Here is a 17,279-nt window from a genome sequence, read left to right on the forward strand (position 1 = left end):
ACTTTCCCCCGCCAGCGGCATCCCAAACTAGACTTCTGTCAGGCTATGACGGTATGTGGACTTGGAGGTAGGTCTGTGGGGTAGAGAATCCGGACCACCCGGTCAGCTATGGCACCCCCCCCCCCCCACATTGGCCTATAGTCTATAGGCAAAAATATTGGGCCATGTGTTGGCCAAGATTTGTTCCCCAGCCTCCAATTCCACTCTAACTGCATGGAATACCTACATACAGAGAATCAATCGAGCCACATCACTGCAATAGAAAGATGAAGTCTGCTGGTGGAGAGTTCGTCTGCACACACTTGCTTCGCAGATGTTGAGTGTGACCAACCACATGTGCGTTCGCACAGGGGTAAGTATTCTCATTCCTAGAACGGTGGCTGGCAATCTCACGACTATCCTCCACCAAACTATTGCTCCTCTCGCTTTCCATGGATACGTAAAAGTGATGCTAATATCATCGATGTGGGACCTGTGTTTATACCAGTGGCTGATCAAGTGGTTGAGTAAATATGGCTTCAAACGCATGCAGGCAGTTCTCAATTAATTGTAATACAGTCTGTAGGATGGGCGCACTTTAATTCTTAAGCATCGTGTGAGAGATTCTCACGTACGGCAATAGGTTAGAACCGAATTGTTTGACGTTGACAAAACGAAAAATGAATAACCTTGGTTCAATTTTGGACGTTCACTGCAGCGATCGATATGAACCCGTATTGCATAAATCAGTATGATTCTTTAGTCTATCTGGGCCGAGAAGAAATAATGGGATAAAGAACAGCCGCAATCAAATACACAGAGAAGCTTTAACTGAAAAAATGCTGTTTTGAATCTACAAATGGCTCCCCTTCTTTGCTTCAAAGGCCTCACGTAGGTGCCGGTAACGACTAGACCAGATGCCCGATTTCCCCGGAGATAGAATACCATTTGGATCAACCGCATCCTGTAAGTGTGTTAACATGGTTTAGAGACGGTATCTCAAACAGTTTTGTTACCTTTATCTTCTCCACAAAACGGTTGTATGCGTAGTTATTGAAGTTACTATGGCCGGCAATCAAATCTACAATTGTCAGCAATCTGTGCAGTTATCGCGATGAATAATACTCGCCCATGTAATTGACGTGAGCGCGGTACATGCCATAGCATCGATCCTTGCTCAACTTGTGAAAGTCGTGGTACAGATCATAGATGGCCTTCCTGTCTCGCGTGTTTTGCTGGTCATACATGAACATGTTGACCATCAGGATATGACGCTCATGCATGAAGAAGTCAATCATCGGTTCTATGCCACGCTTCTCGTAACATTCGTAGCTCTTCTTTATCCACTCTAGAGTCAACTTTCCAGAATTTGGAATGAGAGGGGCGTAGTCTCCGTGGGCACCCTTGCCAGACCCGTCCTTGGGCAAAGCCCATTGTATGGTAGGGAGACTGAATAGAGAGGACTGGCCGGTGAGAAGAAGTGCATTCATCTCCGGAATTGACTTGTTGTCAACGAGCCCCCCGTTGCACCCTGAGAAAATAGTGCCGTTGAGTTTGAGGGCGGGTTGTGTCTTCTCAACCGCTTCCTTTATCTCATCGAATTGAGCTTGGATTACACGCTTGGGGCCCCAAAAACCCCACCTGGCGGTCCAGTACGGTAAGTCCATCTCTTTACAGAGCTCCCTCATTCTCCAAGCTGGGACGGGCCCTGGGCCTTCCCAGAAGTCGACTCTTTTACCACGTGCTGACAAGATCTCCCAACACCCCATAAACCAGACACAGCTGGGGATGAGACCATTCTGGCGCATTGGACCTAACAGATCCACCATCGGTTCGATATGTTGAAACTCATCAGCGCACAAGGTGCATTCCATGAAAGCAGGTGGAGTTGGGGTCATCCACAGACTAAGCTTGGTGACGACTCCCAAGTTGCTTTGGAGAAACAGGCCTTCAATTGAAGGGCCATAGGTGAACTTTGAGATGAAGGCATTGGGGGAGCCATCGATGGAGAATTGGCCAGTACGGACAACGTCACCATCGGCAAGCAAGACTTCAAGGCCAGAAATGGACTGGTGATGATTGAAATGCGTTCCGAAACCCGTACCACGGTCGAGTGTCTCTGATTGTCAGTGATGAATAGCCTTGAGCTTAAGTCAAACTTACATTGCCAGTGACACTGCCCCAGCTTAGCGATGGGGTGCTTGGCCAGACCTTTTTCTTATGCTCTGCACAATAATCAATCAATTGCTTCCAGCTTACACCAGGCTCAACTACGCAATAGGAAAACTCATCGTTGACTTCTAGAATCCTATTCATGCGACGTAGATCCAGGGCTACCGATCCATTGATTCGAGGAGCAGGGCCGCCGTATCTAAGTCAAGTCAGACGTGGACTCATGGTAGCCTATTTCTTAGACTCACCCAAGGTTCTTGCCCCTAGAGAACGTCCAGAGAGGAATATTGAACTGATTGGCAACGTGTAAGATAGCGCGGACCTCCTCGACAGAAGCAGGACTAGAGAAGTATCAGCATTCTAATCACCATCAAAGAGAAGCCTGGTTTGCCTACACAACTGCAGCTCCGGGAACCTTTCTTTTACTCTCATCATCATCCCAGATGTCAAAGGGATCAATGTAATGCGACAAAGCGCCCCCAACAAATACCTGATCTTTCCCAACGACTGCTGCCAAGGCTTCAATGGCCTGGTCGAAAGCTTCCTCAGTCACACCTGGAGGAATGGCACGCTTGATGGGTATATTTGGCGGCGAGAAGGTGTTTTGATGAGCAGCTTCATACTCATCCCAGGGATAAGTATTCTTGGGTGCGGTGGATGTCATTTTGTTAGAATGTGAAGACGTCTTTGCTAGAAGAAGAATAATAATTCACTTAGAGCTTCGTAGAATCAATCTATGTTTTAAAGTTTAACTGTATGCAATATTTATTCTCAGGCCAATGTGGGGAGAATTTGGGGGTGAACTGGGTTGACTTGTTCGCTGTGGCAGCCTGTGGCTTGTTCTCATAGCAGGACCAAGACGTCTAGAGGCCTGGTAAATTTAGGTCACCTGTACCCCGCAACATCCGGGCTACAAGTCTCTCCACACTAAACGATCGCCATAATCCCTTACGATTTCACGAGGTGCTGACACACTATAGGTACTCCGTAGCGTACTTAACGGGACTTTTCGCATGCAACTGGTGACTATCGACATGATTGCCGACCAATACGTATGGGCATTCTGAGCAACTGCTTCTCTATTTTGCGACTTTTCTCTACTCCATCTATGTTCTGAAGCCCGCAAAGTGACGACGATGCCTCTCACCACGGACAGGATGCCCGTACCAGAAGCCATGCCACCTCGGCTATCTGCAATTGTAGAGGGCAACGACGGTTTGATGAAGCTGCTATTGGTCGCTGTTTCTATCGCAGCGATCCTTGGAGGTATCTATCTCTGGACAGTTCCCAACTCCATCACGGTACGTTCCCTTCACTATTGTTGGTGTTTGCCATTTTCTTATGGAATTGACAGGATCCGAGGAGGCGAAAACTACCTCCTGGCCCAAAAGGGCTGCCACTGATCGGAAACATGTTCGATCTCGCTGACTCAGATGATGTTCAAAATAAAGTACGCAAATGGCACCGCCACCATGGCGATATCTTCTACACAAAAGTTGGTGGCTCTGACTACGTTTGGCTGTCCTCCCCGAAGGTCGTCAAAGAGCTCATGGACAAGCGATCGGCCACTTGGTCTTCCCGGCCGCCTCTGCCGCTGGCCCAAGACGTCGCAAGTGGTGGTCTCCGACAGCTCTTCATGTCATACGGACCCCGCTGGCGCCAGCTTCGAAAGCACACCCACGCGCTGCTGAATCTCAACTCTTCTCTCAAGTACATGTCCGTTCAAGACTTCGAGTCAAAACAGGTCCTGCGCGACCTTCTAGACAGCCCCAAGGAGTGGTACACTATCAACCGTCGCTACTCTACGTCTGTAATTATGCTGGTTACTTACGGTCATCGTATACCGAATTTCGATGATCCGATGATTAAGAAGATTTATACTGTTCTGGACAACGTGACTTGGACCACTGCACTTGGTGCCCATGCCGTCGACAGCTTTCCATCTCTTGCTTCCTGGCCTGAAGTTTTCTTTGGCCACTGGCGCAGCAAAGCAAAAAAGATATTCGAACATGACAGCAAGGTATATCTTGAGCTCTGGGAACAACTGAAGAAAGAGGTCGATAGTGGCACGGCTAGGCAGTGCTTCTGCAAGGACTTCTATCTTTCTGATCCTAGTAAACATAACATCGACGACCTTCAAGCGGCTTACGCGTGTGGTGGCATGATTGAGGCTGGGTCAGAGACTACCGCAACATCAATTAATAATTGGGTCCTGTGTATGCTTCTCTTCCCTGATACTTTCAAGGAGGCTCAACAAGAGGTGGATAAAGTTGTGGGCAAGGACAGACTTCCACAATGGGAGGATGAGAAAGACTTGCCTTATGTTAGGGCTATGATCAAGGAACTTCTACGTTATCGCCCTGTGAACAAATTCGGTATGCATCATTATACCTCCGAAGACGATTGGTACGATGGCATGTTTATCCCCAAAGGATCGTGGGCCATTTTGAATTGGTGGTAAGTCAGGGCGCCCCTCTCCAATTGCGAAGAAGCTGATCATTAATAGGGCCATTCATCGTGACCCTTCACTCTTCCCCAACCCCGACATCTTTGATCCGTCAAGATATCTCGATAAGCCTCTAGCTGCTGCCGACTACATCAATACGAGTGATCCTTATGGTCGCGATCATTTTACGTATGGGGCGGGTCGCAGGGTATGTCCTGGCGTGCACGTTGCCGAACGATCACTCTTTATTAATATTGTTCGCGTAATTTGGGGGTTCAACATCGAAAAGGCTAAAGGACCTGATGGTAGGCTTATTGAACCTACAACTGCTATGGTACCTGGGTTCTTGAGTATTCCCGAGCCTTTTGATTGCGACTTTGTGCCCAGATCTGTCAGGCATGAGAAGATTATAAGAGAGGAGTTCACAAAGGCAGAGGAAATTGGGATCTAGCTAATAGTTAAGGATTTGAAGACTTAGTTTTTTTAATGAGCAAGACTCATGAAATATCTGATATGATGGAATGCAGATTGGTTGCTGTATCCTTACTTAATTGTCTCTACTTGAACGCACTATTGTTACTGCAAAAAGCACTCTGATTCCATTTCTGTTATTCGCGTTTACTCCTCTGGACCACCAAGCCAGCGGTACACCACAGAGCCGTCCTTATCCTAACAAGATATTAGTTAAAGTCATAATAGAGGTCCGGTTTCTGACTTACGAAGCATATTGGGTCAATTCCAGCCTTCTCAAAAGTCTTGATAGCCGCATTACCAATTGACGGATTTATACCAACACTTCTAGCTGCATCAACACCAAGCCCTACATCTTTGACCAGCATCTGTGATTTGAAGCCGGGCGCATATCCATTGCTGCTAGGAGCATGGGCCACAACACCAGGAACAGGATTCACATGATCAAGCATGAAGTTCTGACCTGTGGAGTGGTGAATCACTTTATGTAGAAGATGTTTATCCAGGCCGAGCTTTCGACCAAAAGCCATGGCCTCGCAGTTGGCTAGCAAGATGGTACAGGAGAGGTAGTTGTTACAGATCTTGGTAGCGAGACCGTTTCCAGCCTCTCCACAAAAGAAGGCCTTATTCGCGGCGCCCATATACCCAGCTATTGTTCGTAGGCGTTTGGAAATAGAGTCTAGCTCGATACCCTCCTGGGCCTCCGGTGCGCCTATCAGGAAAGATAAGGTGCCCTCGTCAGCGGCAGGCTTGCCTCCAGATACCGGAGTGTCGACATAGGAGCCCATTCCAGCCTGGCTTAGCTGGGCCACAACATATTTGGCTGTTTCTACCTCGATCGTGCTGCACTCGAGATATAATCTTTGAGCATTCTGTGACGCAGAGCAGGTTTCACTTGCAGCGATCACACCAGTCTCCGGATTAAGATACACATCCTTGACAATATCCCCTGTAGGGACGATGGAGATGATTGATTGCGCCTTCTCGGCAACAGCCTTGGCAGTTTTGACAACCTCGACAGGGCCAATAGAGGAGAACTCAGCCTCGAATTTCTCACAACTTGGACCATAGACATCATTGATGTACAGGGTAGCAGTGGAGTTCATCTGCTTACGGACATTGGCAGCCATGCCATAGCCCATGGCGCCCAGGCCTAGCCTCTTAGGGTTAGCGAATGTGGCATGTGGGGGACAATGTGGGGTAGAAATTCCCAGATCAGGAACCAATGTGGAGGGCAGGTTGGGCGTCGCTTGCGTGCGGGGACTGACCGATGAAACCGATATTATTCTCCATGCTGTGATTAGCGACTGTGGAAGAGCAAAGACTGTCTGTTCAACCATAGGAAAAGGCTGGGGAAGCTATTGTTATACTGCTTCAGGCCACCTGTAATTCCTTTGCCAACTCCGCACATGCGCTGAGAGTCGGAGGGGTGAGTGGAGAACAAAGCCGGCGCGGAGATAAGGCATGGAGATAAGATATGCCTAGCCTGATGCGAGATCACGTACTCAACAGGAAACCATCAGCACAGTCGCGTGGATGGCAAGCTCGTCGAAGACCAAACTCCCGGGCCATGATGGTTCTGGCGTAAAGTTGCATCTCCTAGACGGAGGTAGCTTCAGCACTGCGAGTATGAAGTTACTACACAAGGATGGATCTCCTGAACCATTCCGAATGTATGACTGGTGCTTCTTGATTCATCATCAGCCCTCTAATCGTTACGTTCTGTGGGACTTGGGGTGTAGCGATGTATGTCACGGTCTGCCCTCGTTACAGTCAAGGTCTAATGTAGGGTCGAGGACTACTCGGTGTACACACCATGGGTCAAAAAGTTTATGCTTCCCTATGCTAATATTGTAGGTCCGTTGAAGTCATTGAGAGAGCAGCTTGAATGCCTCGGAGTGCACGTCGGGCAAATTGACTCTGTTTTATTCAGGCATGCCACAGAACAATTTTGAAGGAATGTCTACTAACAGGCTGATAGCCATGCACATTGGGATCATTGCAGGCCCATAAGCCAAGAGTTTCCAAATGCACAGGCATTTTTCGGCCCTGGAACGAAAGACTTCTGTTCACCCGGCCACTTAGAGTCTGGTCAGCCCTCAGATGAGATCGAGTGGGATGGTAGGTGGTTTGGATCCAAGCAGCATGTTACGGAAGATTGGTCAGAGTTTGAGGGGACCTGGGTTCCATGGGGTACTTTTGAAAGAGCTCTTGATTATTTCGGAGACGGAAGCCTGTGGGTTATTGATGCCCCAGGTCATATGCCTGGGAATTTGGCTGCTGCGGTAAAGCTGCAAGGTATTGATGAATGGGTTCTACTAGGCAGCGATTGCTGTCATTCGATGTCAGTCACCGGGGAAAGGCATTCATCAAGACCATTTGCTGACTTGACTTGAATTAGGCCATTGCTTCGAGGCACAGAGGAGATGGCTACATACATTGGACAAGACGGCGAACTGAAGGCCTACCTTCAACAGGATATTCCGGCAGCTCACAAGACCATTGACAACATTAGGAAGCTTCAAGCTGATTATGGCGTACAAGTCGCCTTGGCTCATGACGCTACTTGGTTGATTGAACAGACGAATCCTGTATTGATGAGTCTTCTGGATGATAATAAGAAGGGGGCTTGGTTAGACAGAATAGCACAAGGCCTGAGGCCATAATGCCCTGCAAAATGCGGGGTGCTCTTCACCATCTCCGTGACATTTAAAGACCAGCATCCTTACGTCTTACAGTACCATAAAGGTTCACCCAGCATATCTTGAACAACTCACCATGGGCCTCCGTGTCGGTGTCATCGGGCCAACGGGCTTCGGCGGTTCGTACCTATGTGTTGAGCTGATCAAGCGCGGCTATGCAGTTCGTGGTATCTCCAGAAAACCTGAAAATCTGGGCCAGAATCCAGCATATACGCCTTACTCGATCGATATCGAAAAGGGATCTTTTGAGGACGTGGTAGATGCCCTCAAGAACCTGGATGTGCTGGTCAACGAATATGGCCCACACACTGCAGGAGAGCATGCATTGCAATACAGTCAGTCTAAGCAATTGCTCATTATTTCGCCAACAGCTAATTCTATGCTACAGAACCATTTCTAGAGCTGACGCGCAAAATAATAATCTGTGCAAAAGCCGCCAAGGTTGGCTATTTTGTCATGGTCGGCGGCTGCGGATCCCTACACTATCCCGGAAGTCAATTCTCAACTTGCGCTGATACCAAGATATTCTGGCTGTACTACCGCCGAGGCATTGCGGATAGCCACGCCCATGTTTCGTACATGGAAGAGAGACTCGGATCGATGGGCACTTCACTCCGCGATTATCGTAACGCGCGCCTTGCAGTGCGCCAAGGAAAGTCAGATCCTGCGGCAGAGAAGCTCATCGACAAGTACGAGCACGCTGTCATGTCTAACGATAGTGCCTTGGAGTTTGTGACGGCGGGAAGAACATCTTTCATGTTCTTTGATGGGAATGCATCCTTTCGGTGGACCTACGTGTCTCCTCCTGCCCTCTACCGCTCGGGGGTACGCACCGGCAGCTATACCCTTATTGAGGACGAACTGCCGGTGAAACCTGCACCTGAAGGACACGAAGAAAGTGACCTCACTGGGAGACTGCACGGGATTAGTGCTGCTGATCTTGCTATTGCTATTGCTGATGAGATTGGCAATGAGAAGCTGCTGGGGAAACACTGGAGCGCATACTCGGACATGTCTGACGACACTCCAACACCATCCTATGTCAGTCTCTAGATCATATTTATAGCCAAGTAAATTAAATTCTTAAATATTGTTCATGCAGCGTCTTTGTGAAGCCAGATCTGTGGGGTGATTGCTGGCCAACGTTGGTGCTTGTGTGTTGAAACGTGGAGCAACCCCGCATTTGGTTCTCGGGCAAAGAAAGGCATATTAGGCACTATAAGTAACCCGAAACAAACAGACATTCAATTGAAAAACATATCCAAGAATTAACAAAGTGTCTGTTCATCATGCCTCTCGCCACAGATCAAGCAGGAAACACTGTCGTCGAGCACAGCAATGGCCAGCGCTCCCATTACAAACTAGATGACTTTACCGACCCTTGGAAACCAAGAAAAACAATATTCATCCAGCACGGATTTGGCCGAAATGTGAACTTTTGGTATAAATGGGTACCAGTGCTCGCTCAGAAATATCAAGTCATCCGCCGTGATCTACGCAGCCACGGACTTTCCAGCCACCCCAAACCAACGGATGGATACGACTACAGTCTGGACACTATACTGTGGGAGATCATCGATACTATGGATCAGCTAAAGATTGACAAAGTGCACTTTTTGGGAGAGTCTACGAGTGGAATGCTGGGTGAAGCATTGGCCGTCAAATTTCCGGAAAGGATCTCTTCTCTCATCATATGTTCCTCGCCTACGGTTCTGCCACCAAGCACACTTGAGTTCTTGGCATTTGGCAGAAAGGACTGGCCCACCGCTTGTCGTGAACTTGGGTCTCGTGGCTGGGCGCAGCAATTGGCAAAGGTTCCGGGAACCATGGCGTCAGATGACCCAGAGTACCCAGCTTGGTGGCTAGATCAAGTGTCTTCGTCTCCTTCTGAGGGACTTGCAGCATATGCGGGGTTTCTAAGTACCCTGGACGCACGGCAGTTTTTGAAGGATATAAAACAGTCTATGCTTATTCTGGCGCCAAAAAACAGCGCTGCAGTTAGTGTTGGTTCGATGGAAGATGTGGCGCGTCAGGTGGCAGGTGCACAGCTCAAGGTCATTGATGCTCCCGGTCACGAGATATTTACATCCGGGGCTGAACAGTGCCAACAAGCGGTCTTACAATTCTTGGAATCTTTGTGAGAGTAGAATGTGTACATAAGACCAATACAACATTGAAAAAGGAAAATCGCTTCTTCCCCAGGCAAGAATCTGTAGACAGGAAATAGACACTTGATACATATCCAGACAGGGGTTGATCGATTTAGACTTCGCAATGTGGGGTAAACAGACTCGCATTGTAGGCTATATCTATTCGTTGACAGCCATTTGACCCCAAGACTGAAGACTTTCTGACAATTGCTTCTGTTAATCCCTGGGTAATCATATGCTCTTAAAGTGCCGAATAGCATGTCAGACTTGGCCAACGCATTGCAGGCTTTGGAACTCCTTGAATCAACAGCACAGGGCAAAGCCAGCTTGTCTGTCATTCAGGGAGGAACATTTACCATCGACTTAAGCCTTTTTGTCGACGGCGTATCCAGGGATAAGAGAAGTACGGTGCCGTGTCTTTGTTTCATCATCACCTACCAAGCCCCAAACGGCAAGAAGAAGCGCATTCTGTATGATTTGGGCATCCGTCGCGACATTAGTTCATACCCACCGAGAATCCAGGAACAACTACCTCTTCACTACCCTTTGGAAGCTCTTCCGGACGTGAAGCAAAGACTGCTCGAGGGCGGCTTGTCCCCGAAAGACATTGATCAGGTCATCCTCAGCCACATGCACTGGGACCACACTGGTACGCCTTCTGATTTCCCGGATGCCACATTCTCGGTGGGCTATGGATCGCTGGCTTTGCTGGACGGGCCTCCAGATACCAGGAATGCACACAATAATTTCTCAAAGGACCTTTTTAAAGGTCTCGAGATAAAAGAATTCCCAGATCCCAGAGGCTGGAGGATCTTTGGGGGACTTAAAGCTTGGGATGTTACAAATCAAGGCTTTATATACGTCGTGGATTCTCCCGGACACTTGATTGGACATATTTCACTGCTGGTACGGCTGGGAGAGAAGAAATGGGTGCTCTTAATTGGAGACTCTTGCCACGATCGGCGGCTTCTGTCTGGCGAGCAGGCGATAGCGCAATGGGAGGATGGCGATGGCTTTTTATGCTGCGTTCATGGAGATAGGGGTGCAGCTGCACAGACTTTAAAGGCCTTTAGAATTTGGGCAAATGCAGCGACGGAATGTGGGATTGACTTTGACATTGCCTTTGCTCATGACATAAAGTGGGCACAACAACATCAAGAGGCATTCCTCTAAGGTATGTAAAATATATAACTCCCTAATCTAAACTACTGCTTCTATACTGATATTTCTTTATGTTTTAATTAGAACTTAAATTTAGTAAAACTATTTACAATCCTGCTAATTGTATCTCTATTTATATAACTAATCTATAAGAAGATTCCTTATATTATATAAAATCAGGCCCTCTATAAGCACTCCAATTAAAGGCTTTAATTAGCTTTTATGTAATGCCCTGGCACTCCATCGTAGGCATGAGATATATTATTATTTCTATGCCTCATGCCTTAACATGCTCTATATTCTATATAGAATGCAATCCATCTCGATACTCAAGACGTAGTAATTTCGGCTCTCTCGCGCTACTCGCTAAGATCCTTTTCTTCACATTCTCTCTCCAGGCATAGGCAAGGCCGATATGGCGAAAGGTTCCCGTCTCTCCTTCGACCATCTTGAACAGCAGTATGTGCATACCTCTTCCATCCCCAGTTTTCAACCTAGCACACATAGAATACAACAATCCTTTGGTGTTTTCTTCCTAGACCTCTTTCATCCATATAAGCCTCCTTACTAGTAGAGAGGTAAGTAAGCACATAAGTGTATGCAAATAGAGGTAAGTAATCATACAGGCTTCTACAAGTAGAGACATACTTGCATCTCTACTTATAGAGGTAATTACATAATTACTTTCCCTCTACTTGTAGAGATGCAGTAGCGGAAGTGTAATCAATATCAACACTTGTCAACCTTAGCTATGTCACGGCGCTCGCGACGACTCTGCTAAACGGTACTGACAGACTAGAGCTGGGGTGTCTCTTTTCCTGCAAAAAGGCCCGGCGCCTAGCGGCTAGGTCTTTAACGCCTCTTCACGGGCACAGACCAGTGTGTATTGCTATTAAAGTATTATCTCTTATTTCTAATAACTTAAAAACTACCACTGTAAAATAACATAAGCAGAATAGCTTAGATAGCCAATACCTAACCCTTCAACCCTACAAACCCTACTAACCCAACGGTACACTTCTCTCTGTCTAATGGGAGCTTATGGCATGCAGGCCAGCAATACGTCCAAAGACGAGTGCCCGCATAACGGCCACTGCATTTGGAGCCTTCTCGTAGAAATGGCCAGTAATCTCACCTGCAGCATATAGATTAGGAATGATGCCTCTCTGGCCAAGAACGCGCGCTTCCACATCAGTCGCAATGCCGCCGAAAGTGTAGACAATGGTCGCGGCTAAGGGGAATGCGGTATACGGCGGAGCGTCGAGCGGCCTAGCCCAGTTCGATTTCGATGGTTGCAAGCCTGAGGTAGTGGCGAGATTATCAAGCCGGCCAGCCGTAAAGCCAGACATGTTTGCGTTACAGGCTGCATTGTAGTCTAAGATTGTGTTCAGAAGCGCTTGTTCCGGCATCCCCATCTGTGCCGCCAGACCAGAAATCGTGTCCGCTGTCACCGGCGGCATATCGGAGCGGATAGCTGCCTCATGGTCCTCCAGTTGAAAAAATCTGGAATCACAAATTGCCCAGGCTAAGCGGCCCGGTGTGTCAAAATGTATGGTTCTGGAAAGATGCTCCCACGTGTCATGCACGAGTCCAGCACCTTCATCTACGAACCGCTTTCCGTCCTGATTCACCACAACCCCGTACGGGTAATTGAGGACCAGTGGCGCTGGCTGACTGCTCCGTGGGTCGATTACTTCGCTGTGCATTCCGTTCCAATCGCCAGAGGCCTTGGCTCCGTTGGCCAGCGCCATCTGGATGCCGTCGCCGGCGTTCCAGGCCGTCCCAGGTGATATCGGTCTCAACGTCTCCGCACCAGGACCAAGATGAGTACGCAGCATGTCTGGACTGCCTTGAAACCCACCACTGGCGAGCACAACAGACCGGGCAATGATTCGTCGCCCATCAGCTGCCTCAATCATGGCCTGTCCTCGGCCAAGATGAAGTCGCTGGGCACGGCAATTATACACCAGTTGGACACCCTTCGATTTGGCTGATTGCTTGAGGGCTTCGACAATGGCAGCACCTTTGCCAATAGGCTGGATCCTGTTAGGCCAAGATTTCAAGAAATAGTCCATGGCGTGAAACTGCACCCCCTGCTTTTCGAGCCATTGGAGGGCTTCAGGGGCCTGGCTAGCCAGCCTTTCGAAATACGCGCGGTCGCCACCACTTCCGCTTGCAGCCATCATGTCGTCCACGAAGCCTGGTAATACCTCATTGACAGATGGCATTCGCATGTTGGCAGGGCTCCAGCGTGAGTTTCCACCGCTCGCATGCTCTGGTGCATGCTCTAGCACGGCTATCTGCGCCGAGGGCGAGAATTCTGCAGCTGATACTGCAGCGGCGAGGCCGGCAATGCCATGGCCAACTACAACAAGGTCGTACATGCTGATATACTCGAGTCTGAAAATCTTAGAGGACTCGGCTTCAGGGTGTTGGTGGTCTATGTCTCTTGGAACGCTTCTTGGTTGCGGTATTATTAGAAAATTGAGGCTCTTACATACAAGCTTCAGATGCTCGCGGACTCCTGCAGGGGTGAGTGCGCGTGACCACATTGCGATGACTCGATCTTCCTGAAGTAGAGTAGCCGCTGCAGCAAAAAGAGATGCGTCAGAAATTATTGTGGAGCGGACGGTCCTTTTGTAGCGGTGTTCCACAGATGGCGTAACGTGATTGATAAGCGAATATCCCAGACAAGCCAATGTCCCACGAATCTACCCTTCCATACTATCATTATTTGATCAATTAATCTACAACAACTAAGTATGGCAGTTCCAAATAATGAGGCTAGTATGAATCTAGCACTTCAAGCCCTTCCAAAAGACCCAGAGCTAAGCGTATGACGTACAGCACAGATCTACCAGGTGTATAGAAAGAAGCTACGCCGCCATCAGCAGAGTATACAGCCTTGAAGCGACAATATAGGGTAAGACGTCATCAATGTGCGGGCCCCTGCTCTTTTGCTCACTGTGCGGCTGCAAGGAGGTAATACTATTAGCGATGTGTAGTCTAAGTTAGATGCCAAATGCGAATACGGGCCTAAGTATCCTAAACTCCAGAGAATATATAATAATACTAACTATTTATATAGAAATAATAAAAGATATATTATATAAATATCTATTAGAATGTAGGTTATATATTCTTTGTATTGTTGTTTTACTTGGCCGGGCCTTTTGTGACCTTGAGGCCCTAGAGAATTTTCTTGCTTAAGTAATATGCATTGCGTTTAATTAAAACGAATTGCTAAAGTGGGTTCCGCGCCTCGTGGCCCACTGTTCAGCGTTGCACAGTTAACTCCGGTCTGACAGAACTTACCTGCTTAAGGACTTACCCGGTATCCTTGTTCAAACGGATTAATACTGCCACACTCAAGCAGTCAATAACCAATAAAAGGAAAAATTTCCTACTTACATAGCAGCAGCTCGACAATTTTACATTCGTTGTTTTCCGCGGCCAATTAGAGCACCTTCTTGCCCTAACGATCTTATGCGTTAGTACTAGACCTCCGTTCCAATAACAATCGCATCAATGTTGTGTTGTCATAATGAGCACCCTAGTGCAAAGCGCTCTGTCCGTGATAGTCTGTAGCGTTGACATCTACTCCTATTTTAACGAGGTAGTTGGGGATCTAAAACCGCGCGTTCTTTGCAGCTAGTAGCACTGCTATCCAGCCCTACATCAGAGTATCCGTTCTCGGCAGCAATATGTAAGCAGACCGGCCGTAATGCTCCTGCTGGTCAGGGTCTGCCCGTTATGGAGCATAAGGTCTATAAGATCTTTTTATGCAAGCCAGGCTATAGGTATAAGAGCGGCAGCATCTCTAATTAAATCTTATGTATTTATATCAGTACTAATATCTAGAAGGGTAAAGGCTCTCTGTTTGTAGCTACTGTTGATGGCCTGGCTGAGAGAAAATGGTAAGCAGCTTAAGAGTGGCACGTAAAGATACGGATTTAAATAGTGCATTTAGAAGAACAAACCAGATAGAAAATATATAACCGGTCTAGCTTATAACAATCACAAATTATCTTTAAGCCAAGATCTGTATAGATGTCTAACTTTATGAGTGATAAATGGCTTTATATCGAACCAAGACTTATAAAAAACCTATTTATGCACCTAAAGGATGTAGAACCTCTTTCTGACTTGGTGCTTTATCAGCTCCTGAAATAGGTTTACGGAATTCTACCAACATAGCATTTATAGATAGAGAAAACATAGGGCATCTATTACAAAGAGGACAGGAATAGGATAAAGATTTATTAGATTTTTAGACTTATTTTCTTTCCTCTTAGCCTGTTATTTGGCATTTTCTGGGGGATCCTAAAGAAGGATATATAAGGTGCATTTAGTATAGCGAGTTGGTGGATAATAGGAGCTGCTATTATGATAGGGATTGTTAGAACGCCTGCATAAGAAGGGTTATATACAGGATTAAATCACTAAGCATATAGGATATATCCCAGTCTGTCTGTTAAGTTGTTTTATAAGAGCGTCTGCCATGACACTAGATCTGGCTTGGCATTATGAGTGGTGTGTATACCTTAGGCAGTGCATACACTTTATACAGTGCATTAAGGTCGGCTGTCTCGCTCTCTCTGCCGAATAATTAGTCTTCAGACCAGATAAATGCATCATAAGACTGTACATATTATTATCTTGTCTACTTTTGCATTTCTGGGTCTTTCTTGTATGGGGAATGAGATTCCAGTAGGAGCCGCCGGCTTACGTCTCTATATCTATAGTAGGCACCCTAGAGACGGCGCTAAGGGCGATTTGCGTCTTACCGATGCTGCCGACATAACTGTCTTCTGGCTTAACGAGATACCGCTTGGTATTTCTGATGGGTTGTTTATCAAATTTCTGATAGCATGTCGAGCGTAACAGAGGTAGAATTTATTGACTGTTGGAAGTAGGAAAATTATGTATCACTTTTCTCACGTGTACCCTTGTCTAATTCTGTTAAAAAGTTGTGCTTATAAGTAGTGATTTCTTTAGTTATGTTTGATTTATCGATAGAGCCGATAAACGAGTCTTTAAATTTAATTCTTTATGCCTAACAATAAAGGTATTTTTATGCTCTCTTAATGCATAATGTTGAGTGTATAGCCATAAGTTCTTCATTATTGTGAAGTAGAGGTGCGGGCAGAAGAGCCATGCACCTAAGCTTCTGACTATTAAGGTGCCATATTATCACCCATTAAGACTGTCTACCCAAAACCCTGCATTAACTGCAAGGCTTTAGGGTTCGGTCTGTCATGAAAATACCTGATGATGATTTCTTTCAGAGAAGGAATAGCCTTTAACTGCGCGTCCACTTGTGATAAAACCTTATGAAAGGATACGCTAGGAGTTTCTCCGGCAAGACCGAAAGCGTTACCTATATATATGTAGAGCTCTAAAGTCTTGAGATTGACATAATAGTCCTGGAGAAGCTTTAAAGTGCGCATTCCTTTCTCTGTAAGTCCTGGTCTCTAGTCTAGGTGTTATTCTGGCTAAATAAATACTTAAGGTTAGTAAAATTATATAGTAATTGCAGGTAGTATACAGGCTATTTACTTAAGATAATATTCCTCTAGAATAGCAGTAATAATTAAATCTAAAATAGATAAACCTTAACCTTAAGTTAATAGAGAATTAATATTAAATATTAATAATAAGGCTAGAAAATAGTAAGGAAAGAAAAGGTTTAATTAATTAATTAAATATAAGTAAATAATAATTTAAAATAAAGTTTATATATTACTATAGTAATAATAAAAGTAAGTCTAATAAAAGTTATAATAAATAATAATAGTATTATTATTTAAATTTAGCTAGATTTAAGTATTATATTAATAGTTTAATTACTATTATAACTATAATAAATAATATAATAGATTAAGTAATTTAGCTTTATAAGTAACTTAATATCTTATTTTATTTAATCTATAAGGCAGCTATTAAGCCTAAAGTAAATAAAATAGAGCACTATTATTATAATTACTATAAAACTATTAAGAAGTAGCTATAAGCAGTAATTATATTTACAGTATTATTTTTACTGTTAGGGTAGTGCCTTTAAATACTATAAGACCTAATAGATAAGAATATATAATTGCTACTAAATAGAAATATATTAATTTTAAGGCTAAAGATATATAAGAGGTTTAGCTATAGGAGTAAAAGCTATTACTTTTTAATCTATAATAAGTTAAA

The 17,279-nt window shown here is 45.8% G+C and overlaps 7 protein-coding genes across 7 annotated transcripts; 4 read left to right on the top strand and 3 right to left on the bottom strand.

Moving 5' to 3' along the window:
• Nucleotides 1-832: 832 nt before the first annotated feature.
• Nucleotides 833-2,815, bottom strand: FPRO_05506 (uncharacterized protein; the record flags this gene model as incomplete). Its single annotated transcript, XM_031231131.1, has 6 exons — nt 833-943; nt 996-1,041; nt 1,105-2,096; nt 2,143-2,350; nt 2,400-2,492; nt 2,547-2,815. The coding sequence occupies 6 exons, from the start codon at nt 2,813-2,815 to the stop codon at nt 833-835; spliced, it is 1,719 nt and encodes a 572-aa protein (XP_031081199.1).
• A 472-nt stretch (nt 2,816-3,287) lies between these two features.
• Nucleotides 3,288-5,048, top strand: FPRO_05507 (uncharacterized protein; the record flags this gene model as incomplete). Its single annotated transcript, XM_031231132.1, has 3 exons — nt 3,288-3,452; nt 3,506-4,608; nt 4,658-5,048. 3 exons carry the CDS (start codon nt 3,288-3,290, stop codon nt 5,046-5,048), a joined length of 1,659 nt encoding a protein of 552 aa, XP_031081200.1.
• Nucleotides 5,049-5,215: 167 nt separating this feature from the next.
• FPRO_05508 (uncharacterized protein) lies at nt 5,216-6,640 on the bottom strand (the record flags this gene model as incomplete). The annotated part of the gene is made up of 3 exons (XM_031231133.1): nt 5,216-5,266; nt 5,317-6,221; nt 6,574-6,640. 3 exons carry the CDS (start codon nt 6,638-6,640, stop codon nt 5,216-5,218), a joined length of 1,023 nt encoding a protein of 340 aa, XP_031081201.1.
• Nucleotides 6,641-6,697: 57 nt separating this feature from the next.
• FPRO_05509 (uncharacterized protein) lies at nt 6,698-8,823 on the top strand (the record flags this gene model as incomplete). Its single annotated transcript, XM_031231134.1, has 5 exons — nt 6,698-6,741; nt 7,050-7,412; nt 7,470-7,700; nt 7,807-8,105; nt 8,159-8,823. 5 exons carry the CDS (start codon nt 6,698-6,700, stop codon nt 8,821-8,823), a joined length of 1,602 nt encoding a protein of 533 aa, XP_031081202.1.
• Nucleotides 8,824-9,059: 236 nt separating this feature from the next.
• On the top strand, nt 9,060-9,911 carry FPRO_05510 (uncharacterized protein; the record flags this gene model as incomplete). Its single annotated transcript, XM_031231135.1, has 1 exon — nt 9,060-9,911. One exon carries the CDS (start codon nt 9,060-9,062, stop codon nt 9,909-9,911), a length of 852 nt encoding a protein of 283 aa, XP_031081203.1.
• A 267-nt stretch (nt 9,912-10,178) lies between these two features.
• FPRO_05511 (uncharacterized protein) lies at nt 10,179-11,093 on the top strand (the record flags this gene model as incomplete). The annotated part of the gene is made up of 1 exon (XM_031231136.1): nt 10,179-11,093. One exon carries the CDS (start codon nt 10,179-10,181, stop codon nt 11,091-11,093), a length of 915 nt encoding a protein of 304 aa, XP_031081204.1.
• Nucleotides 11,094-12,109: 1,016 nt separating this feature from the next.
• On the bottom strand, nt 12,110-13,633 carry FPRO_05512 (uncharacterized protein; the record flags this gene model as incomplete). The annotated part of the gene is made up of 1 exon (XM_031231137.1): nt 12,110-13,633. The coding sequence occupies one exon, from the start codon at nt 13,631-13,633 to the stop codon at nt 12,110-12,112; it is 1,524 nt and encodes a 507-aa protein (XP_031081205.1).
• Between the last annotated feature and the right edge of the window lie 3,646 nt (nt 13,634-17,279).

The sequence above is a fragment of the Fusarium proliferatum genome, assembly GCF_900067095.1.
Source record: "Fusarium proliferatum ET1 genome assembly, contig: FPRO_scaffold004, whole genome shotgun sequence".
Classification (NCBI taxonomy): Eukaryota; Fungi; Ascomycota; class Sordariomycetes; order Hypocreales; family Nectriaceae; genus Fusarium; species Fusarium proliferatum.